This window comes from Lutra lutra, chromosome 5 (assembly GCF_902655055.1).
Source record: "Lutra lutra chromosome 5, mLutLut1.2, whole genome shotgun sequence".
Lineage (NCBI taxonomy): Eukaryota > Metazoa > Chordata > Mammalia > Carnivora > Mustelidae > Lutra > Lutra lutra.
The window spans coordinates 75,443,427-75,469,419 of record NC_062282.1 but is presented as its reverse complement, the minus strand read 5'-3'; the positions used below and the strand labels follow the sequence as shown (position 1 = coordinate 75,469,419).

The window sequence follows — 25,993 nt, the reverse complement described above, 5'->3', positions numbered from 1 at the left end:
TACAACACTCACAGCCTGCTAGTTATCCTTTCTTGATTTTTCTATAGCCACAAACTGAATAATACCTTAGTCAGTTACCCATCTACTTCTTCCTTTAAGATGATATTTTCTAATAACCATTTCCATTACTCTGTAGGTTAGAGACTGCCCCATCATTCTTGCTGGTCATGACAATGCTACAACAGACTGGTTTAGGATGTTTAAGTACCACCATCTGGCCTCCATCATTTCAGGGTTCTATTATATGCCCACTGCAGTCTGAACCAAGCCCTGTAACAGACTGTGCTACTGCCAGCCCTGGCCTACAAAAAAGACCTACATTGTAAACTGTGGTAATACTGGTGTTCTTCTAACCAGTGTATTTCTTATGCCTTTGGTAAAAGGTGTGTCCTCTAGGTCCCATGAACCTAACTGGCTCATGGGCCTTCCAGCCAAAAATATTCATTCCAGCACCCCCACATCTGCAAGCTCTTTATTTTTTAAAAAAAAATTTTATTTAAATTCAATTTAATTAACATATACTGTATTATTAGTTTTGGAGGTAGAATTCAATGATTCATCAGTTGCATTCAACACCCAGTGCTCATTACTTCAAGTGCCCTCCTTAATGTCCATCACCCAGTTACCCCATCCCCACACCCATGTCCCCTTCAGCAAGCCTCAGGTTGTTTCCTAGAGTTCATCGTCAATAAACTCTTCAATATGCAAATTTTATTTCAGGCCCCCTTGAGCAAGCATTCTTAGAATTCAGGCCCACACTTATTCCCCTGACTCCTTCCAGCAAATGTTGGCTGTTTCTTGTAACTCCTTTGGAGCATTGTCCCTTTCCTACCTTATCAGACTCAGAACATCCTCTGCTCTACTACGGGTCTCAGATATTAATGTCAGTTCACAGCCCATGTACAACCTAACTTAGTTATAGGCCTTTGGCAGTAGGAAGGTGGTATGGGTCCTGAGACAGACACACAATTCTACATGGATGAGAGGTCTTTATAAAGCCTTCCAGTGTGAGATGGGTAGTATTAACTCTTGATAGAGATAAATGGACCATGTCTGCAGGTTCAAAGGTTCAAAGGTATATGGTAAGTCAAAATCTTGAGAGACATCCATGTAGATGTCCTCATCCCATCAAAACCTTGGACTTTCCCAACCAAAGTACTTGGCATAATAGACTTACTTTGGTTGGGCATTTAGTCATCGCTGAATTCAATCCTCTGAATATTAATTCCTAGGTTTAGACCTTGACCTTCTCTATCTTCCCCCTAGACTTTATAAGAGCTTCTTTATATGCAACCAAGAGGTCCTCTGGCTTTTACACCTGGAACCTTAGCTACTCATTATCTTTCTTTGGGTATCAGTGGCATTTAATAATAGCAATTCAATACCACTATGCTTAACATTATTATTTCTCCTCAAAGTTTCAAATGAATATCACACATGCTAATGTATTCTCTTCCACCAGTATAAATTCCCAGTTCAATACAGGTAAAAGTTTAGGAACTTGACCATCATCTTGTTCCAGGAGCTGTCTATGCTCCACATATGACCAGTGATGGAATCTGCATGGCCATCTAGATAGTGATCCAGCCTTAAACCCCATCTTATCACCTATTTTCTCAAACCACATCTATACCAATTAATGCAGATTGAATTTCCTGGAAGCAGAAACTAAGACAGAATTGGAGGTAAAAGATACTTACTAACGATCAACATTTATTAAAGGAAGAGAGAGGAAGCAGGATTGGACAGAGGAAGAAATCAAACTTTGATAACTGGGCCAGTGTGTCAATGAGCTCTGCAGTAAGTGTTCCTTATAAGAGTGTCCCTAAAATGGCTAAATTGTTCCCACCTGGATCAGTCACCAGATAAAGGATGCCCAAGAAATGGTGTGATGTCAAGTAAGATGGCTCTCTGCAGCTGAGGCAAACCCCAAAGGATATGAAATCTGGGGTCTGTCAGGGACTGTCACCGCTGTGCAAGTCCTTCCCTGAAAGGGAATCACCATGTATAAATAATTATCTATGTCATTACTTTCTGCTTGCTTTTTAAAGAAAAGTTTAATAGGTTACTAGCCAATTATAGTGGATATAAGTCCTTTAAAGACACAACCACTGAAATCTACAAGTTTATGGCCCAAAAAAGAAGATCAAAAATTTTCCATAAAATGAACAGCATTAAATTAGCATTATTCTTATCATCACTTTGAGACACAATGCCATGTCAAGTCACTCTTCACCTGTTGAATTAAGACACGATTTTTCATGACCTGAGAACAGTGTAGAGTACAAGATTTTTATCAGATCTGTGTTCACTCTGGAGAAGTTTTGCAGTGACACCTCCGTCAACCAAGATAAGGTAGATCACCTATTCTTTTGAGTATGAGTTTAACATGGTGGCTTCTGGCAATTTCAACCGGATTTCTTTTTCCTATGGGACTTATTTATATCACTTTTTTTTACATCATTTTCTTAAATCACTACGTCTGAAACTAATGATGCACTATATATTGGGTAATTGGATTTAAATTAAAGTATATGAAGAAGTCGGACTACTATACTGCTACTTCTATTTGGAGAAAAAGCCAGGTCTGTCCAATAACCAAAGTAGCATGGGGTTCAGTCACTTGAAGTAGACTTTCACACTCATAGCTGCAGTTTCTAAAACAAATTACTCTTCCAGTAGACAAGAGCAGTGTTTCCTCAGAGTGTGGTTTATGAACTTCCTGCAACAGAATGACCGCAAGTTCTTTAGAAAAAAATGCAAATTCCCTAGGGAAGGACAAAAAATTATATTTTCATATTTTTAGTATATTTTATATTTTTCATATATCAATTTTATATATTTTCATATATTTTTATATTTTATATTTTCAACAGGCTGGTTAGGTGACAATAGAGCACACAAAGTCTGAGAACCACAGATCAATAGTGTGTTCACTGTTAAGTCACAGAGTGAGCTGTTAAGCACTAATGGAAACTGATGTATACTGAGCTCTGACTATGCCTGGCATTGCCGTAAGCACTTCATGTGAGTTGTCTCATTTTATCCTCACTGTAACTCCACACATGAGAGATTGTTATTACTTACATTTTACAGGTGATAAAACTGAGGGACTGGAAGATTTGAACTTAAAATATAAGAAGTTTGACTAGAATGGTATGAACTCTACTGTGAGCCAAGGAGAAAACAAAGCTCAAGACCTTACACAGGAACCTTAGGCATCTATAGTCTTCTGAAATTTCACCATTGATAAGACCTATTATTTCTGTATTTTACATACTGAAAATATTTTGACATGTATGTAACATTTTTTTAGATTAGAAGTATTAACCCATTGAATTAAAGTTGTATACAATAACTTCTAGAAGTTATAAAGCTCTCAAATAATGTGGATAATGAAAGATGGATTCCTCACAAATGTCGTCTTAACCAATCACTTTTGAAGAGCTATCTAGCCCAATTCTGACCTGTTTCAGTTAATATATCTATAAAATAATTAGCTCATTTCCTCTATATATATAACTATTGCACTGTCATTGTCACACTTTTTAAAATATGACTTGTTTTCTAATGAGCTCATGATGAGTGGAAACAAGAACACAGTTCATGTCAGAATTTCATGAAAATATTCTTTTTGCTATTTATTAAAACAATATAATAAGACTTCATCTCTAGGGGCACCTGGGTGGCTCAGTGGGTTAAACCTCTGCCTTCTGCTCAGGTCATGATCTCAGGGTCCTGGGATTGAGCCCCACATCTGATCTCTGCCCAGCAGGGAGCCTGCTTCCCCCTCCCCCTCTGCCTGCCTCTCTGCCTACTTGTGATCTCTCTCTCTGTCAAATAAATAAATAAAATTTTTTAAAAAAGGCTTCATCTCTAGCATTATACTAAAAGCCACAACTCAGTATCCTTAAGAAAGTATTTTATAATTAAGAATCTCTTATTCTATACTGCTTCACTAATCATGATGATGAGGATTCCAATCAAAATATTTCCAGTGTCACAGCTAACCTGCTAACTTCGTGGCTGTGTAAGACACTTTTGTTGGCTTCACATATTCAGCTCTACACTTCAATGTGATATTAATGTGATAAATAGCTCTTAATTCATTAATATCCTATTCAAATGAGTTCAATGCATCCATTCCTGATTCTGATTAAAAATAAAATTCCCTTGTTCTTCAAGACTTAAATTTTTAAAAGAAAAAGTCTTAATTTTAAGAGAATTTCATTTTAAAAAGGTATTTTATCAAATAAACCACAATCATTTACATTGGAAATCTTGTGTAGAGGCTTACAGGAATAAAATTCGTTTGTTGTCAAGCATTTTAGAGAGTTGAAACTAGAGAATTTAACTTCTCTGAGTAAAGAAAGGAAGAAAACACAAACGTTATGTACCTCTTATATGCTAACTGACTCTTCTGGGAGCTTTTTATATGTTATTTCAGCTAATTATCACCATGCATTTGGAAAAAGGTATTACTGGCCCCCATAATATTACCTACCATTTACATATAAGGAGACAGAGGTTCAATGAGGTTCAGTATTATGCCCAAAATCACACAGTCAATAAATGAATCAAGATTCCAGGGTCTTCCCCCACATACCATGTCACTTCCAGAGAAAAATGGTAGTGGCAGATTAATAAACTAATGCAATCTGATTTGCATATAAACACAGAATGGCATTGTGAAAAGTACATTATATTATAAACCAATTCTTGAGACCTAAGTATTAGATTTATACACAGACACAATCTCTACAGAGTTGTTAATCCATGAGTTGGTTTCAAAGAATAAGCATTCTGATTTATTGTTCAGTGACAGAGGCAGATCCTGGGAGTAATCCTGGATTTTTGCACACAGGCAATATTTCAATTAAGAAGGTTTCTCTCTCATGGGGCCATCAAAATACTTTAGTGTGTAAGAATCACAGGCCATTTCTTAACAAGGCAATTGGTAAGAGTGGGGATTGTGGGGGAAATGGATTTCTGCTTAGGAATTTCCTTACAAAAAATGGAAAGTTACAAATGAAAACTAATTCTTTTAAAGTCCTGTTATTAACATCAGACTTGATCCATACCACTGACTTCTTCCTGATCTTAGACAATGTTAAAAGGTCATGAAACAAAAGGGCAAAGTTAGAGGAGATGCATCATTCATAGAAGACAAAGTGGGGTGTGAACTTAAAGCTTATTAAAAACAAAAACAAAAATAAAAACAAAACTACTTCTGACATTCTTCAAGTTCTTCTGGTTTTAGTTTTCTTTTCAACTCCCTCCCTGTGTAACCACTCACAGACACAACAGGTAGGAGATCAATTCACTCCTCATTTTTCATTTATTTAAACAGATGAATATTCTGCCTCAGGAGCCAGAACCTGCTCCCTTACATAATTGAGGTGTGTGCATGCCTCTGTGTGTGTGTGTGTGTGTGTGTGTGGTGCACTGTTCTGGGATGTGAGAGGGGGCAGGTAGAAATCCTGAGGCTCTATGGTGGAAGGCAGAGTCGACACCTCCCTTTCAAAGCTACTGTCTGGGAGAAGGGGTGGGAACTATACCAACCCATCAGCACGCCACATGTCAGTCTCACACACAGATCCTTCTCCGTCATGTTCCCTGGGAAATTTCCCCCAGATTAGGAAAAGAACCGTAAGGCAAGTCTGCCTTAAAGTCGCCGGAAGGCGAGTTTTTACCGTTGCAGCACAAAGGACAGAGAAGCGCGCTTTCACATCTTCGCAACTCCACTCACTTGACCAGCTCTACACTTCAGCACCACGGAGAGCAGCGTCGCCTCAGCTACCACCCATGGGGAGCCAGATTCCCGGGACTCAACACCGGATTCCGGTCATCTAGGGAGGAGGGACCAGCCTGCTTATTTCTCCCTCAATGTAAGCAACTATGATGGTTCTTTTATACTGATTTTTCCAACAGAGGTTGTTTTCTTGCTGAAATAGGGAATTAAACTTTTATTTATTAGCTCTTTTCCTCCTGTGCATTGCTTGGATTTTTAGATGTAAATCTGGATCTGAAATCTTTCTTATTTGTTGGGTTGGCAGAGGAATTTTTCTTTTTTTTTTTTCTTTTTTTTTTTACTTTTCCTTGGAAGTCTAAGTTAAAATCCATTTAAAATAGACAACTCATCCTGGTAACCCAGTCTCTTTTTTGTGCTAGGGTGCAGGTTTTTTCTTTTATTCCTGGAAGAGAGTATATGTCTTGTCTGTTCTCCTCCTACTTCTCTACTGACAGCTTTTTAATTTGACATTTTTGTGACTATTTATCTTAACATAAATATGGGGATACGAAGAGGAAGGCTGTTTTCTGATAAGTAGCCACCATGAAAGAACTACAGGTGGGAAGAAAGAGGCTGTTGCTTTTTCTTTCCTTTTATTTGTGGAAAATATGTCCTTTAGATGTCCACTTTGACATAATGAATATGCTCTTAATAAAAGAGATGTAATCTGGGCAGGGCTTTGACACAAGCTTTGAAACTCTTAACACAGAATCTCCTTCTATACATGTGAAGTTGTAAATTCACTTAAGTGTGATTGAATAGACTTAATCAAGATGCTGTTGCCATTAATTGTAATTTAACGGCTTCATGAATTCAGGGTAGATTTGAAAGAGGCAATAATGATTGACCCTGTCTGGTGGCACTCAGTGAATTTTTGCCTCAGAATGCCACCTGCTGGTGGGTCCTGTTTCTGAACCACTGGACACACATCAGATTTATGAATGAATACACATTAAATCCAGAATATTCATTATGAATATGATATAAATTCACTCTCTAGGACTTTTTAAACAATGGCATTGGCTTAATTATTTAACAACTTACCAAGGTTCTACGTCACAATTACATTGCATAAAAATTTCCAAAAACACTTGCTCCTAAGCTTAGGGGCATACAGATTAGCTAACTCCTTCTGGCAGTAATTAACCCAGAAAAAATGAGAACTATGTGGAGCCTCACTGAGGCTAATTTCAGATACATGTGGTATCCTGGATGAGAGCTGCCAGGATTTCTTGTTCAAGGAAAGGCAATCAACATTCTCCCCAGATAAATATTCAGCATGTTACTTTATTCAGCATTGTCATTTCACAATTTAAGAGCCTCTCTTATTTTCTCAGTAGTAAGTGATCATTTCAGGCTTTCCTGTTACGAAAGTTAACAGTTAAAAGGTTACACATATATATTTTACACCAAGACAAATCTTTGGGGAAAAAATATATAACTGTAAGAACTTGTCATTTCAGTTCTATCTGGAGATATACATAGTGAGATACAGACATTCAGGTTCATAACTCCTCGGTTCCAAATAAGACAAATAATAAGGATTAAAAAGAAAGAATAAATAAAAGAAGCACATACAAAGCACTATTTTTGTATGGCTAATATATAAGGTATTTTGAAAATATAGAGAATAACCTCTAAATGATGTCATTTGTTGAAAAATAAGTTGTTGATAAAATCATATATTAGCATTCAGGAATCTAGATAATATTTTCTTTTTTTAAAGATTTTATTTATTTATTTGATAGACAGAGATTACAAGTAGGCAGAGAGGCAGTCAGAGAGAGGAGGAAGCAGGCTCCCTGCTGAGCAGAGAGCCTGATGTGGGGCTCGATCCCAGGACCCTGGGATCATGACCTGAGCCGAAGCCAGAGGCTTTAACCCACTGAGCCACCCAGGTACCCCTAGATAATATTTTCAATCCAAGATGTAATGGAAAAAATATAACACATCATTGTATTTGGAAAGCAGATCTCAAGCAGAATTGTTTGGAAAGTATATCTCAATATAATGTATTATAATGAGTAGCAAAAGGATATTTTTGCTATTCTCATAGGACCTGAATGGTAAGGTATATGAACTCATGTATATTCATGGGATAACCACGTGGATACTTTCCTTTTATTCTAGATGCATGTGTTGTACAAGCAAATCATTGCCACTAACTTAGGTAAGAACTTGAATGCTACAGATCCATAATTATTATGATTATATTAAACTAAGAGAGTTAATAGTATCCAATGTTACTAGCACACTTACTAGGCACTGTAACTCATAGGTACTATCTCACCTCAGCTTCAACAGAATAAGGAAGATGATACTTAAAAATTAATTGGATGCCTCTGGAAAATTTTTCAGAAGTATCCTGAAGAAGTGGAAATGCCCCAGGCACCCAAGGGACTTAATATACTCTCTGATATTAATGGTCTCCTTTAGCAACTTATGGACCATTATTTATAGTGGAGCTGGAAAATTAATTTGGCCTTGGAACTCATGCCTTATTTTAAAAGTTATCAGCACAAACAGGAAATAATAATTACATGTTCATATGGCTCCGATATTTGTAAACATTAACACCTCCCGTTTTATTGGTCTTCTTTAATGACCAACCCAAATTCAAGTATTTAAGAACTGATTACATTATTTGACCATGCACCAAGAGTATGGGGCGCCAGATACATATGCCGTATAAACAAGTAATTCCCCTGCCCTTAAGAATCCTGCACTCTAATGAAAAAAATTTACAGTCTAAAGAAATTTAGAAAAAATGGAGGAAGAAAAGGATGGCATTGGCACAAAAGACCAAAGCATTGGCTTTGAAACCAAACAGATGAGACCCCTAATAGTGGATCTACCACTAACAAGTTATGTAGCTTTAACAAAAGTGGTTAACTTCTCTCAGCCTCATTTCATCACCTGTTAAATAGGAATGACAACAGCACCCGCAACATGTAGTAAGTAGTTTATGAGAATTTAAAATATTAATATATGTAAAGTATTCAGCACAGTGCCTGCAATGTGGTTAATGTGTACTAAATGTTAATCATTATGATTAGTCACTGAGGAAAACTGATAAGCTTATCATATGATTTGTGTGAATTAAAACAATAATTCTTATAAAGCACTTATCAGGGTGTCTGGCACATGGCAAATGTGTAATATATGTTAGTTATCACTATTACACAGTCATTTAGAAAAATAGCTAAGCTGACTATATCAGTGGAGAGTAAAACATAAGCCAATTTATAGTCATTTACTTAAGTGTACTGGTATGTAACATTTTGATCATTACTGTCATGGACATTTGCATAGTGCTCACAGTATCCAGGACATGTCATATACATTACTGCATTTTCACTGTGATTGAGATGCAGGGAGGATGGATTTTACTATTCTCTTATTTTGGTAAGAGAACTGAGATTTAGGAGAAGATTCTAAATCACTTGAATATTTCATCACTATTGCTCTGGACTAAAACTCAGACTGTGTGCACTTGGGAGAGAATGCACAGACCAGAGCTGGGTCTTCCTAGGTAACTAGACTAGCTCCTGGATTTTGTTCGGTTCGACGTTCAGTTGTGGAATGTTACAGACTGAATTAGTTTCAGGCTTGGGTGATTTCCACAGAGACCTATGGTGCATGGAGCAATTTTATGAAAAAGACAACAAGTGTCTCCAAAAAGACATTTTGATTAAGTGTCCTTTTCTTCATCAGTAATTGATCACAATCCCTGTCTCCAAAATGCTTAATGGTCATGCTTATTTGCAGCTGGATTTAGGGTGCAGAATTTATACTTTTCATGGAACACTGACATCTGGCTTTCTTCAGACTGGCTGATGCATCTGTAAAAGCAGTTTGATAAAAATAGCAACCAAGGGATCAAGAGGGAGTTTAATAATCAGTCCTCCTCTCAAATATGGTTTTGTTTCCACTGAAACCCTTCTTCTCAATGACATCAAATGTCAATGTATGCATTATGAAAGATGAAAAACACAGTACCTTAATGGAGATGTTTGATGAGTCTGATCACTCATTATCTCAATAATATATGCAAATAAAAAGGCATTTGCATTCAAAGTTCATTTTTAAGAAAAATATTAGAGTAAGGGCAATCAAATACTAATTGGATTTTAAGGAGACTCATTTTGCTCGTTATTGGTCCTTAAACTGGGACAATATCCCCACACTCCAGCAGAGCAACACAGCCGATTCATGAGTGTGAGTTGTGGCCATCAGCTATTGTGAGCCAAATGACTTTATCTTTTTGACATATCACCTTTTGTGGATTCTTCCCAACCCATCTGAAATGTATGGCTAAAGCCTGACTCTTCATAATGTCAAGATTATTAGTAAGGCTAAATATATTTGCAAGCATAAAAATGCTGAAATTAGGCAGCCAGGGAAAGGTTGGTAAAAAAGTACAAATTTTTAGCCATAAGATGAAGATCTAGCATACAACACAGTGACTATAATGGTTGACAACACTGTATTACATAAACAGAATTTTCTAAGAGAGAACTTAATGTTCTCACCAAATACATACATGTGAGGCAATGAATGTGTTAATTAACTAGATGGTGGGATCCCTTCCATGACGCATGCTTACATCAAATCACCGCAATGCATATTTTAAATATTTCAGAATTTTGTCAATCATACCTTAACAAAGCTGAAAAAATAAATGCTTAAAAAGCTTGATTAGAGGGGTATCAGGATAAGAGGGGGTCAGAGCAAATAAGAAGCCCCCAGTGAGGTAAAAAGGCCCCCACCAATATCTGAAGTAATTCACATGACTCCACAGTCTGCTGTAAAGTGCTTTGTGAAAGTGACCTCACAGCACAGGATGCCCCAGTATACCCTAGGATGTATATATGACTTGAGGGCCCAGAAGGTTTCATCAAGGCCAAATTCTCCTAGGGAAAGAGCAGAACTGACAATTCTGTAAGCATCCGAATGTATCTCAAAGCTGAGATTTTAAAAGCTGGGAGAGAATGGCTTGTTTGTTTCTTACTACATCTAGGTGTCTGCTTTCAAGGTCATTCAGAAAAATGCATGTCAAATGGGGAGGGCATTTGACATTCTGACAAATACTAGGCACACGCATGTACTTTTTCCTTGATAAAACATAATTATTATAGAAACATCAAGATTTATATGACACTCCACTCTTGTGCAGAAATTATTTGCCTTAAGGTTTAGTGTTTCTGCTTCGCTTAAAAAATAAGAATGCTAACACCTTGCTTTTATGTTTGTTCATTGTCTAATGAGGGAAATTATCAAACAATGTTTTAACATCCCTTAAGTTTTTAAGCTGCAATGTCTATGACATTCATACAGATTCTGAATTTGGATTGGGTACTTGCATGTTCCTGGTGAAATGTTCTCTGCTCTGACTTGGTTCAGTAGTTATTATATTTCCTTTGAATTAATATCTCCATGGATGGTTGCTATGTATTAGTTGTATGCCCTTGACCTTGGAGTCTGACCTATTCTCCCTCTTGAGCAGACCTCTAAGGGAAAAGTGACATGGAAACAAGCTGAAGCCCTGGCTCCTTCTAGGACAGCTGCCATCTCATTTCTGACACACCACTCAGGTGCTCCTGAGTGGAAACTACCTTTTCTCAGGTTGAGTCGTAATGGCTAAATCCAGAGAGGTGCTCCAGAGAGGGGTGTCAGCCTCATCATAGGACACACTAAGTAATTCTATCAGAAAGACTATTAGTCTTCTGTGGGCTCAATTCGCCCTCTGCATGTGTGTACCCAGATGACAGACCTTGAAACTGACATCATAACATCCTCTGAAACAAGGCTCTTTGGGGATACAAATAAGGTGACTGCTTAGCTTTCAACTCAGTCTCTTTCTTCCCTCTGAAAAACCTGTAATAAAATGCCTGCACCCTATTTGTTACGTCCCTCTACTATAGAGGTCTCTAGTGGATTCCCAATCTACAGTCTGCTTTGGCATCGATAAGCAGCCTCTCTCCCTGGGAAGACGGCATTGTTGAGAGAAATGGGCTCAGAGAAGCTCATGGACTTAAATCCTGAGAACCTTTTCCCCAGAAATCTTTTATCCAAATGCACTTTAGAAAAGTGGATGGCAGTTCAGATCTCTTCCTAAAGGAGCGTAGAGCTCTCTGCTAGAATTTATCACCCACGGTTACATTTTGACGGAGTTACCTGTAATTATTCCTTCTAATTTTCTGCAGAGGAAGAAGTCATTCTGTTGAAGAGTTCAGCAGCTTCCCCCCAAAAGTGTGGGCTTCGGCCCTAGGCAAGATTAGAGCATAAGCTCTGAGCTCCAAGTCTTTTGGCTTATGCTAGACAGGGCCCCCTAAAGGAGCTAAAACTATAAAGGTTTGAGCAGGTTAAAGGGTAAAACAAGCAGAAAACCAAATAGAGCCCAGAATTTTAAAGATCACAAGATTGCCACTTTTTTTGAAATCTCAAAGCACTAGATTTAAAGTCCTTCTTCTGGGATTACTTTTATTTTTTTATAAATGGCTTAAGTAAAATAAGGAGTATTTTTAAGGCATGGAGATAAGACCAATAAAAAAAAAAAAAAAGACTACTGGAAACCCAGAAAATAGTTCAAAAATAAATCCCCAAGTACTTACTCTTTAGAATATATACTGTCTTTAAAAAAAAAAAAAGAATATATACTGTCTTATCGAAATGTATGCCATTCTAATTTAATGTGAGTAGGGGTAGACTAGAAAGAAAAAAAAGAATAGAAAATATGGGTAGGGCCAACTGGAGAATCAGCTGTTCAACTCTGTAGAGATTTAGGGAACAAGTGGTCAGAACTCTATATTATAATGAAAGCATCCCTGAGCCAGGGATCCATTCGAAGTCTCACTGCTAGCCAGAGATGGGGTGCCTGACTCAGTCCCAAATGACACAATACCTTTTATTTTCTCTACTCTGACCTTTTCAAAACCCTGGCAAACTAAAGACTAGGTTATTTACCCAAAGTTACCAAGGTGGCCAAAGGTGGAAGAGGAACTCCTACTCTAAGCCATCTGACTTCAAAGCCTGTCTCTCAGTCCTACTTGTGTCAGCAATATAACCTGTAATAGGATCGATGCCAGAATTGCACAAGTAATATAGGTGAAATTATTAACTTCTCAGTATTGTGCCTGGCAGAGAATAGGTGCTTAATAGATGCTTAACCATTATTACCAAGTATTAGTATTAACCTCTACCTGCCACAATAGCAAAGAACAAGTGAAAAATAAACCCAGCATCTAAACTAACTTGCTCTTCCACCCATACAAAAATCCAGGTTTGATCTGAGGAAGCTAGGGCTGAATTTCCTCAGTGGTCATCAGTAAGTGGCAATGTGTCCAGGCCTACTTCCTGCCATACCTTGCCCTTTCAGCGATGCTCAGGCTTCACAGGAACCAGAAGGCAAGCACGGTCCCCAAACAGGTTCCCCATACAGGACAGCCACCGGGGACAGCACCAGATGTGGAAACAGAGGTGCGTGGCCACACCTGTTGTTGTGGGAGGGCTGTCACAGTGAGGGAGTTCAAGGGGACAATGTACCCGAAGCAAAGAGAGCAGTATCTGCAGTGGCCAGGTCTGCAGCAGAGCTCTGGGGGAACTGGGTGTGCCAACAGGCAGGAGGATACCAACACGCTTTTCTAATACGTCACCTCACTTAACCCTCTGATGGACCCTACGGCAAAAAATTACCCACACTGTACAGGTAAATTCACAGAGAAGCAAGGTATCAAAGCCCAGAGAAATTAAGTGAGGTGCTGAATTTGGCACACACCGAGAGAAAACTCATAGTCATTGGCCTGTTTGGACTGCATTCCTACCCCACACACTCCCTATCTCCCATTACCCTCTGCCTGAAGCCACATTTCAGTCTGTCACCATTCCTCCACCCGAGGCACACAGATGCTGGATAGCCTAATCAATATCCCTCTATATGAATAGGAATAGTTCAGGTTCACTAACCAGTCTTCATCTCAGCGAGCGGAGAATGGTTTCTAGTAAGATTTCATAATTTCTCCTACGATCCTGCTCATGAGATTCTTTTTCACCTTGACAAATTGGGTCTGCTCTGCCCCTGGACACTCCACAGGCCCCTGGGAGAGTAACTGAGCATCTCTGCCTTGTACCCCCATAGGTTGGGGAGCGGTACCTTCAAAAACATGCAGCGCCGGCACACAACACTGAGGGAAAAGGGCCGCCGCCAGGCCATCCGGGGTCCCGCCTACATGTTCAACGAGAAGGGCACCAGCCTGACGCCCGAGGAGGAGCGCTTCCTGGACTCGGCGGAGTATGGCAACATCCCTGTGGTCAGGAAAATGCTGGAGGAGTCCAAGACCCTCAACTTCAACTGCGTGGACTACATGGGGCAAAACGCGCTGCAGCTGGCCGTGGGCAACGAACATCTGGAGGTCACGGAGCTGCTGCTCAAGAAGGAGAACCTGGCGCGGGTGGGGGACGCACTGCTGCTGGCCATCAGCAAGGGCTACGTGCGCATCGTGGAGGCCATCCTCAACCACCCGGCCTTCGCGCAGGGCCAGCGACTGACCCTCAGCCCACTGGAGCAGGAGCTGCGCGACGATGACTTCTACGCCTATGATGAGGACGGCACGCGCTTCTCCCACGACATCACACCCATCATCCTGGCGGCGCACTGCCAGGAGTATGAGATCGTGCACATCCTCCTGCTCAAGGGTGCCCGCATTGAGCGGCCACACGACTACTTCTGCAAGTGCAATGAGTGCACCGAGAAGCAGCGGAAGGACTCGTTCAGCCACTCGCGCTCCCGCATGAACGCCTACAAGGGACTGGCCAGCGCTGCCTACTTGTCTCTGTCCAGTGAAGACCCTGTCCTCACCGCGCTGGAGCTAAGCAACGAATTGGCCAGACTAGCCAACATTGAGACTGAATTCAAGGTAACTCTCCCACTCACCACTCTGCAGACAGAGGGCTCTTCCAGGTGTGTCCATTAGTCAAATGGGTTGTCTTCTGGTCTAACCCAAGGTGAGGGCCTTGGGGTCTCACCGGCCCATGGGAGGAAGGGGATTTCCTCAATCTTGCCAGACGTAGGCCTAAAGGAAAAGCAGTCCATTAGATGAAATATTTGAAACCACCTAAATGTGAACAAGAGGTGACTTAAGCACAAATCTACACAGTAAAAGACAAGCAGCACATAGGCAGGATGGTGTTGTGGTTTGGAGGTAAGCGCCTCACTGGGCTCTGCCCCACGGAGCTCAGTAGTGTCTAGGACACCTGTGAATTTTTCCTAGCCCAGGTCTGGGATTTCTTGATTGTCTCACTTGAATGGTTTTGATATATCTTATCCAGCTCTCTATCCTGTCCTGGACTGTGTTGATCCTAGATCCAGTCTCCTACCCAATGCTAGAAAGGCTTGCTGGAAGCCTTTCTCGGTTTAGCAAGCTATTACTATTGTTCTGCCAGGGGACTAAGGGAAAGGTAAATGAAAATGAAACAAAATTGTTCTTGTGTCATTGGGCTTCTTACCTCTGCAGATGGGCCCAGTGCAAAAACCCTATAATTCCACCCCCTGAGAACACCCAGATGACCAGGCTAGCCTGGGGAATGGAGACCCATCTCCAAAGTCCACCATTCAATAGTGGAGTGATCCTGTGCTTTTACTATCAATTGACACTATTTAAAGGAGGAGGTGTTTAAAAACAACCATTAATATGGGTACCATTATTATCCTCCTTTTCGATGAGGGTACAGAGGTAAAGAGATATCATATAGCTAAGAAGTAGTGAAACCACTAGGCACTCAGAGCCCAGAGCCAACTCAGCCATTCTGGGAAAACTGTTCATGCACTGGGCTGCTCAGGCTTCATTGGTCTTTATCTGAATGATGAAAGTATGGAATACCCCCACTGCAGAAGGTGCATCTGGAAGGGCAGAAACTACAACCAGCCTCAGCATTTCTCATCCTGCTATTCAACCAGAGCCTAGGATTCCTGGGAGCATACAAAAATGTGTCACATGCAAGGCTGACAACGGAGCTGGGAAAAGATGTTAACTACAGGAGAGAAGTTCATTGTCCTAATAAGATGTTAGGGACACAATTAGGTGGCCAAGGATGGCTACTGATTCAGCCGAAGGAGGCCCCATGAACCATGGTGTTCAGGGAGATCTCAAAGGAGGAAACAGAATGGGGCTGGGTCTTGCTGAGGCAGAGGAATTGGATCAGTGGGAAGAGAGAGGTGGGCATTTGGAGGAGGCAAATGAAGGTAAGGTCCGGAATGGCCCAGAGCAGGCAAGGGACTGCCAAGAAGCTACATGGGACTAGAACAAAGGTTTCCCGTAGGGGCACGCAGGAGGAATGCTGCAGAGACAGTTCAGGGGCAGATCTCAGGGGGCTCTGTGTGTCAGGCTGAGCACTGTGGAAGCTATCCTGTAGGACATGGAGAGCCACTGAGATAGTGATGAGATTTGTGATTTGTGATTGTGATGAAAATTATAAAAGCTAGAGTGTTGGAAATTTACTTCACTGGTAGGTCAGCTGAATTAGAGGATTTGGCATGTGAGGCACTGGGACACAAGGAGAGACAATTTAGATATGCATGCATGAGACCATGGAAGCCTCTCCAAAGGAATGGATCGCCCACAGCCACAGACAGAAGGGACAAGCTCACCAAAAGCTATGGGGCACTACAGGTGTGAATAGATGAAGAATCCTGGAATTAACTAATATTATTCCATCTGTTCCCCTTATCTTGGACCCATCTACTGAACTGGAACAACTTCCCCAATCCTGCATTGTTCATAGCCTCATCTAAAAATATTGGTGGATGTAGATGAGGAGATTACCCAAACAGGCCCCCAAAGAATGTAGCTATTGCCTGTTCTTTCCTTGTCTCTGTATAATAAACTCCATCAACCAGCATATAAGGTCAATGAAGCCCCAAGGAATGTTGGTAGAATTTTGTTTGTTCCCTCAGCTTCAGACTGAATCTTCACAGGCCATGTAAAAGTGGCTAATCCAGTATATTTAGCAATTTCTGGCCCAAGAGAGTGTGGGTGGGGATTCCAGAAAAAAAAAAAATATTTTTTTTTTTTTCTGGATTCAGTTTTCTGGATAATCGCCCAATTGCCCAATTGCCCAATTCTCTACAATCTGGGAACAGTCCAGCCTTCCTGAAAAAACGATGCTAGACTAACATGTGGAATAATATCTGAGCCATTTGTTTCCTTTACTAAAACCAAAAGTCTGGCATATTTTAGTATATATAATATCTAAAACTGGAAGTTTGTGGAAAGCATGATATTTTGATTTAAAAAGTAAATTATGGCAATTAGAGACAATTAAGAGCACTCCTAACATGATGACAAATGTGTTCTACAATGCACTGCCTTACTCAGAATAAGAGCTAGCATAAATACATTTGCTGGCTATTAACATCCCCTAGTTACCTTTGTTTGAAATAATGTCCTTCACACTGTCGACAAATGGCGCATTATAAATTAACACAAGCGTTCCTTTAGAACTTTATTACTTATTCAACTATCCTTGCATGTGCATTCCTGACATTATAAATCCTCTCAGAGAAGAAAGCAGCTTAGCAAAAGACAAGTCAATTTGTAATAAAAGAATGAAGAGCAAGTGTGTGTTCTAAAATGCACTCTTTAAGGGACGCCTGGGTGGCTCAGTTGGTTAAGCAGCTGCCTTCGGCTCAGGTCATGATCCCAGCGTCCTGGGATCGAGTCCCACATCGGGCTCCTTGCTTGGCAGCGAGCCTGCTTCTCCCTCTGCCTCTGCCTGCCACTCTGTCTGCCTGTGCTTGCTTTCGCTCGCTCTCTCTCTCTCTGACAAATAAATAAATAAAATCTTTAAAAAAAAATAAAAATAAAAAAATAAAATGCACTCTTTAGGAGTCTGCCCTACTTTAAAGGAACTGCGTGCTGCTGACTGTAGCCACATGTATGTGGGTGACCCATGACATCAGCTGTATAAAAAAGAGATCTGGTCCTGACTGGAGGTGTCCTATGTCATCCTCTAGATCCTCTAAGACACTCGCCCTGGGGACGGCTGCTCCTGACTAGAAAAGCTCACACAGGGAAACCTAGATTCAGTGGCCCAGTCTACTGTTTTTGAGTCACTGTAATTTATCACCAGAATAGAGTCTAGTCATTAGCAAGATCTACAGCCAATGTCCAGGTCTCCAGTAAATTATGGCTGAAGTCAGATGCCTGCCAGCAAGCCAGTATTTTTGGTTTAGAAATGATGCATCTCCTCAAAGATTTCTCTTATGCCTCTCTCATCTTCTTGGGTCTAAAAAGATATGAAAACTCATTGTGGCCCGTAAGACCTTCCTAATGACTTGACCAGTGCTCAGTAATCTACTAAGCATTCCATAAATCCTTGATGAAGGGAATGAATGAAATCCTGAAATCATAACCCTTTCAGCTGGTGAAGCAACAGATTACTTTTATCTATGATTTAAACTCTTCCTACCTGTACGAATCTAATAGAGCTATTTGAAAGACACGGTGGGATGGGAAAGCTCTACAGAAGGTTAGGAGGTGGTTAAAGGGATCAAACAAACACAAGTTAAATAACAGAAGACTAACCATGTGCTGCATTGTACGGTGCCAGTGGCCACTAAACTCCTGGACAGCAGGACCTATGAGTGACATTTTGGTTAACTGGTTTATCTGAAGAGGAGGAGACAGAGACAAAGAAAGGGAAGATCAGCATGGGATGGGTTATTCAGAGGTGTTTCATCCTGACAGAGGCTCTCTCTATATAGAGAGGCACCTGAAGTAGCATGGAAAAAATAAGGCTGAGTTACAGCCCCTGCCACCAGGAACACAATAAGGTCTTTACACTTTTCTTGAATTAGTCCGTTTGGTTTTCTTTACTGATCAGCCTTCTGATAAAACTGCTGAGGATCCCCTCTATTTTGCTGGTATCTTGCCAAACTCCAGGGCATCCTGTCTTCTGTGTTGCTTATCTATAGAGATGTTGTTTCAAAAGGATTACAGGTGTTAATCTTTCTTCCGACTCAGTTACACTAGTAGGAGCAGGAAGGGGTAAAGAAGCAAAGGACAAGAGAAAAACAGGAAGTGAAGTTTAGGGATTTGGAAAGGAAGAGAAAACAGGGCAGGGACTGGAGGTATCCCTCTTGCTTTCTCACCTTTTGCTTAAATTTAAAGTACCCCCTGTTCCCAAGTCAAGGGACTGTGGAAGCCGTAAAAACACTTTCCCTTAGTTACTGAAGACTTGGTCATTCAGAGTAATAACAAAGCTCCAACTAAGAAGGCTATTCATGTTGACACAACATCAGCATGGAGGCTGCTGACGGTGCAACTGATTCTAATAAACCAGAGAGGAGAAGAGTAAAGGCAAGAAAGCTAAAGCTGTAGCTTCATCCTGCTTAAAGTGCTGATGTGAACCCAGGTATTATGAAAAAAATAGATAATGAATTATGTATCAATGTTTGTGTTGCCATTTTAAGACCTGCAAAAAAATTCTCTGGGCCTAAAATACCACAGATTAAAAATGCAAATAATGATAAATCAGACCAATTTGCCACCTGCTATGATCTCTAGTGAGATCCCATTGTGGAAGGTAAAGATGTTGAGATGACAGTTTGTAATCTGCTTGCAAACTTATCAAAATGGAAGAGGAGAGAGGAGGGGAAAAGAAGAAGGAATGTCTTTGTATGGTGGTAGAGAGAGCTCAAAGCACATAGGAACTAGGCCATTTGGAGCCAGGGAGCTAGGAAGCCAGAAAGCCTGAGTAAAGGCGCACCCTGGGCCTGAGGCAGTACTGGAAGGCTGAATAAGCCTGCGCTCCCAGCATCCACTGGAAACTGTGTTTTGCACCTGTTTCTCATGCTTTGAATATTTTTAGGCTTTTCAAATTTTACAGACCAACACCGTTAGAAAATACATTTCCTTGAAGTTTGAAAGCCTGGCTGGTAGTATAAACAAATGCCTACTTAACATGCAAGAAATGACTTGAACATTGTTTCCTTTACCACTGGGAAAATATTGTTTAAGCTGCAAAGTCTGCAAGTCTTAAAAACAAGTTGTTGGGTGTTTTGTTGTGTTTCGTTTTGTTTTTTTAAGAGAACTTGGCAGAAAATTCCTCAAACCACTCACTTATGTATCGATCCCCAGTACCTTCAGGGATCTGACTGTGTGCCCCCAGCCCTCTGCTTGAGCATCCAAAAAGATAGAATGGAAGCAGAGGATCACAGATATCGGGATGAGCTGCCATGGGATGCCCCCACCTCCGGAGCACGTGCAGGTCTGGTGCAGTGAGAGCATACCTGCCAGTCAACAGGTCCACACTGTGGCCAGAATCACTGGCTTCCATGTCTGAGAGCAAGATGCAGGGACTGGCTTATCTCAGGACAAGGGACAGATATGACCTCTGCCCATACTAGCTCCATCTTTTTCTATTTTCCTACCTAAGCATCTGGAGGAGCACTTTCACCAGGGCATTCATTAATGAGTCATCATAGGAAATGAGCTAATTAACCTATGCTTCAGTGACGATTTTTCATTGGGTCACAACTAATACCTAAAGTTATGTGACTGTCTTCTTCTATGGTTTATGCCAAGAGCATCAGTCTCTGAAATACAGGAAGACAGTGTACATTGGGTGACAGGAATTCAGGTGGGATAAAGAAGGCCATTTGCTTTCTGAGGACAAGGGCAGGGGAGAGGTTCTGGTGAGCGCCCAGGGCAGCCGTGCTTCGTTTCCTCAAGGCTGTGGAATGGAGAGCCAAGAGTTTGGCTCTGCACTCAGACTGACCTGGCTTCTAGTCCATTGCCATCTCCTGGCAACCGTGCAATCTTGGGCATCTACTGGAAATTAGTTTTCTTATTTGGAAACTGGGGTGTTAGAATTGTAACATGTCCAATATGGAATGCCTGTCTTTCCCACTCAAATCCTGGCTCTAACCCTAATCTTTGTAAATGACAACACAATTCACCCACTTGTTCAGATGCCTCATCCCACTGAACCTCCAGAAAATCCTGGCACATATTAGGTACAAAGCGAATATTAGCTCAGCAAAGAAATAAATGAGTCAGTGAGTGGATTAATAACAATGTCCTTGTGCAGGGTGCTGGTGAGGATTATATTCTTCATGTAATTTTATATTCTTCATCTAATCGAATCCTCAACAGCACCCTGATTAGATGAAGGATCTAAAACTCTCTGCAGAGAACTTGACCCAGAGTAAGTACATAATTTTCCCCCAGAGAGCTCAGTGGGGATGAGCCCACTGGATTTTCAACATCACAATGTTCCCTCCAATGAACATAACACCTCCTCTTTCAGCACCTCCTCTACTCAGTCTTCCTGATTTCTGCTAGGCTTCTCTAGCCCCTGCCCCACCCCCTATAGATCTTTCTAGAACTAGAAAAACTAGAGGCTGTACTTGTGAGCTCCATGGTTTAAAAAAGGCCAAGGGAATAGTTCCAGTTGGAAACACACAGACCACTGACAGTGCATAAGCCTGGAGTGTTGCTAAAACACTGCTGTGAAAAGAAACGGCATGGGCAGGAAGGACCGAGGAGCACAGGAGGAGGAGCAAGGAACTGGGCAGGCAGACCTCCTGACAAATACAGAAAGAGACTATTTTTTGAAAAATAGCTTCGTGGAAAAGATTCATCCCTACACACAAAAAAAAATGGGGGAAAAATCATTTCCTCTACAAGTCCAACTATTAGCATGAAGTATCAGAGATATGGAGAAATTGGAGACCATTCTAGAGAATATTAGTTGATGAGTAGCAGCACAAATTACCTCAAATGGAAATGATGGAAATGAAGGATTTTTCTCTGGGAAAAAAAAAAGTTACAATGCTATATAAATTAGTCATCATAGGGTATCATTAATCACGGAGCTGCACACCCCATTGGTGTGCAGGCATGTATTTTCCTAGCAGCAAATTCACAGATTCAATGTGGAAAATATATGTCAGGAGAAGATCACAGGTGGGTGGGCCCTACTCACAGAGCTCTCTGAAAACCTGACATCCCTGCGACAAACACTTGTCAAGCCTCTAGTAAGAGCAGGGCTCCAGGCTGGGTGCTGGGATGAAATAATGAGCCAGATTCAACAAGCTTCCTTCCTCAGGACCTGAGAGTCTAGAGGAGGGGACAGACATTATTCATACAATCATGCAAATAAATGTGGCTTTGCAAATCAGGCTGAGGGCTATGCAGTAAAAGGGAGGTTTTAACAGCTGACTTAGTGGGACAGCTGACCCTCTGTGTGTGTGCGTGTGCATGTGTGTGTCTGTGTGTTTAAAGGTTTCTCTAAGGAGGGGTGCCTGGGTGGCTCAGGTGGGTTAAGCACCTGCCTTTGGCTCAGGTCATGATCTCAAGGTTCTGGGATGGAACCCCCGCATCTGGCTCCCTGATCACTGGGGAGTCCGCTTTTTCCTCTCCCTCTGCCCCTCCCCCCTGCTTGTGCACTCACACACTCAAGCTCTCTCTCCCTGATAAGTAAATAAAATCTTTAAAAAAAAAAAGATTTCTTTAAGGAGACAATGTTCAAATGAAAGCTGAGAGTGTGGGAGAGAGAAACACCCAAAAGGGAATGGGAAGGATAGAGCGAGGCATAAAAAGTGCAGAGGAACTGTGCAGTGCAGATAGGGGAAGGAGGCCCATGGAGAGAGTGGTCAGTGGTGCCACAGGATAGGGAGGAGCAGGGGATAAGGGCACTTCTTCCCATGTAAGAAGCTAGAGTTCATTTTCGGTAAATGAAGAGCCACCACAAGGTCTCAGCAGATGAGTGAGTGACTCATGTGTGCAGTCTAGAAACATCCGCTGCACCAGCGGAAGAAAACGCACTGGAGGGAACAAGAATTGAAGGAGTTGGAGAACAGCTGTAGGAAGAGGGGGGTCCTCCTAGGAAGGAGATGAGTGGCACCCCAGTGCAGAAGAACCAGCAGATCTCAACCTGCAGGTGGTGAGCCCGGCTGGAGCAACCCCACAGACTCCTAGCTGTTTCCAGGACAGCTTGCTCATCTGTGCACTGCGGGGATCCTTCTTTTTCGGTCTCTGGGGGCCCCGCAGTGCTGCCCTGTGGAGCTCCTGCAATGGAGAGACACAGAGAAAGAGGCAGAAAAGAGCCAGCTCCTTCTCTCCCCCTCCACAGCAGAAGCCCTGTGGAGCCCCAGCACAGTGGGAGAGCAGTGAGGACTCCAAGGTCCCACCCAGGCACCTGCAGGTAGAGGAGAGGGTGTGGTCCAGCTCCAACTCTTCATTGCCAGCACAGACGCACTGCAAAGTGGGTTCAGAAGTGATAGCCCCAGAACAGAGAGAATTCCACTGGATTTTAATCTGTGCAGTACATCTTCCAGATTCTGAGCAAATCTTTCTCTGTTGGCTGCAGCGACCAGGTAAACAAACATTTCATTAGAGGAAAATGACTAAATCTTATCTCATATTTTTTTTTTTTCAACCAGAGCTCGTTTTAGCATCGACAAAAGCATGAAGTCGACCTCTCCCTCTTCTTCTTCTAACATCCAAGGTTTGGGATGTTGAGAATACCAGAGGCAGAGGAAAGTGGGGGCAGGAGAGGCTTTCTTGGGCACTGAAAATCCTCCATGGTGAAGGCCTGGTTGAGTACAGGGGGCTGTATTAGCCCAGGCACTGCTGTCATGTGATGACATAACACAGAGAACGTATGCTCTCACCCTGCCGGAGGCCAGAGGTCCCTAATCAAGATGTTAGCAGGCTCTGCTTTCTCTGAAGGCTCTAGGGTAAGATCCTTCCTTTCCGCTTGCCGGTTTCCTGGGAGATCTTTGGCTTGTAGGCTTATCTCCTTATCTGCCTCTGTTGCCATATAGTGATCTTCTGTGTTTCTGCCTCTTACCCCGCTCTTATGAGGACATTCTTCTGAGGACCAGTCATTTTGGATTAAGGGCCACTCTACTCCATAGGACTTCATCTTTTTTTTTTTTTAAGATTTTTATTTATTTATTTATTTTCAGCATAACAGTATTCATTGTTTTTGCACCACACCCAGTGCAGCATGCAGTCCGTGCCCTCTCTAATACCCACCACCTGGTTCCCCCAACTTCCCACCCCCCACCCCTTCAAAACCCTCAGATTGTTTTTCAGAGTCCATAGTCTCTCAATGGTTCACCTCCCCTTCCAATTTCCCCCAACTCCCTTCTCCTCTCCATCTCCCCTTGTCCTCCATGCTATTTGTTATGCTCCACAAATCAGTGAAACCATATGATAATTGACTCTCTCTGCTTGACTTATTTCACTCAGCATAATCTCTTCCAGTCCCGTCCATGTTGCTACAAAAGTTGGGTATTCATCCTTTCTGATGGAGGCATAATACTCCATAGTGTATATGGACCACATCTTCCTTATCCATTCGTACCTTGAAGGGCATCTTGGTTCTTTCCACAGTTTGGCGACCGTGGCCATTATTTATTTGACACAGAGAGAGAGAGCACAAGTAGGCAGAGCAGCAGGCAGAGAGAGAGGGGGAAGAAGGCTCCCTGCTGAGCAGAGAGCCTGATGCGGAGCTCAATTCCAGGACCCTGAGATCGTGACCTGAGCCAAAGGCAGAGGCTTAACCCACTGAGCCACCCAGGTGCCCCAGGACTTCATCTTAATTAACTACACCTGCAGCACGCTATTTCCAATAAGGCCCCATTCCAGGGAGGATGTTACTTCAGGGGAAGACACCATTCAACCCAATACAGTGAGGGAGAGCACCAGGCTGAGACAAATTGGGGAGGACTGAGACCAGGAACCCAAACCCTCAGAGCAGGGCAGGAGAGAAGGCAGGAGGTCTTTTATTCTGGGAAACCAGACACAGCCCTAAAATTAGGAGATCAGTCTGGAAGAAAAAGGAGAGGCTGCTGATGCTCCCTATTGACCAAGGCACAACCTAAGATAGCAATATTGCAGTTCTGTAAATGTGTGTGTGTGGTGTTTGGGGGAAATGGGAGGTTGCTGACAGAAGCAATGGGGGAAACTTGGTACCTGAGCACTGCCCCTCTCAAAGACATTTTCAAGAGCTGGGTTTGGGAATAATGAAAATAAAAACACACTTACTATAGAATTTTTAGAAAATATAGAAAAGTAGCAGGAACCAAAGGCCATCCTTAATTTCCACCATCTAAGAATAATTCATATTTTGGTATGTTTTCTCCTAGTGCTCTCCCTATACCCACATACAAAAATTTGAGTAAAACCAAGACTCAGATGGTGAAACGTTATCATATTTTCATTTCCCATCATACTTTATCCTCATTGCCACACTCCCTCACCCCAAAAAAGCTCCTACTTCAGTGTATTTAATGTACTTATACATAATATATTTCATATATTTATATTAATTATGAATATGCATAGGTATATACGTGGTATTCATTCAGGAACTATTTCTTTTGAACCTACCATGTGCAAAGTTCTAGAGGCTGGGAACATTTAGAAACCATCAAAACCCAATAACCTCTGCCCTCTTCGAGCTTAGATTCCAATGGAAAAATATAGTACTGAGTGTTTGTAAGTTACATAAAAGGGATCGTGGTACAAAATTATGACCTTCCATACTCTTTTGCTCGACACCAGGTTCTTTTATGGTCTCTCCATGTCACTCTCACTCTATGTGAGCCTCCTTCATTGATTCTGTTTCCTGCTCAGTACCATGTTCTGTGCATCTGCAGCCTTTCACTTTCTCATTCCCACGGTGATGGGCACCAACATTGCTCTAAATACAAATGATGCTACCAGACCCATCCCTGTACCTGCCTGCAGGCCTATTTAAGTGCTCACAGTACAGGCTCCAGAAGGAACGCCTACAGTTAATTTCACTCAGCCCAGCTGCCTGCCCCCCCAGAAGGCCTGTCCCTGGGGTGCTGTGCTTTGCCAATATTTCTAGGTATTATCCTGCCTTCTCATGTTTGCTGGTATGAGAAATATGGTGATTTAAATGTGCATTCCTCTAATTGCTAATGAGGCTGAGTCTTTTTTCCTATATTGTGTCGCCCTGTGGGTTTCTCCCTTCTGTGAACTGCCTCTTCCTGTTATTCCTTCATCCACTTTTTAACAGGATTTCCGTCTGGAGTATTTTGAAATTTTCGTTCAGGAGTTCTTCATCTATTCTAAATATTAGGCCCTTATCTATTTCAGACATTGCAAACATCTTCTCCCAGGCTATCACTCGTCTGTTACATTTGTCTGTGACACCTTGTTTTGA

General features: G+C 41.7%; 1 protein-coding gene and 1 long non-coding RNA gene across 2 annotated transcripts in view; one reads left to right on the top strand and one right to left on the bottom strand.

Annotated features, from left to right (window-relative positions):
• Positions 1 to 25,993, bottom strand: part of LOC125100957 (uncharacterized) — a 323,574-nt gene that overhangs the window by 248,604 nt on the left and 48,977 nt on the right. Inside the window, exon 3 of the long non-coding RNA XR_007127712.1 lies at positions 14,724 to 14,862. This is a non-coding gene — a long non-coding RNA (uncharacterized LOC125100957). The remainder of the gene's footprint in view (positions 1 to 14,723; positions 14,863 to 25,993) is intronic.
• The window catches only part of TRPC7 (transient receptor potential cation channel subfamily C member 7), a 146,456-nt gene continuing 126,173 nt past the window's right edge, over positions 5,711 to 25,993 (top strand). The window contains exons 1-2 of the mRNA XM_047731519.1: positions 5,711 to 5,888; positions 13,929 to 14,706. Of these exons, the coding sequence (XP_047587475.1) occupies positions 5,887 to 5,888; positions 13,929 to 14,706 (780 nt within the window). The 5' untranslated portion in view covers positions 5,711 to 5,886. The remainder of the gene's footprint in view (positions 5,889 to 13,928; positions 14,707 to 25,993) is intronic.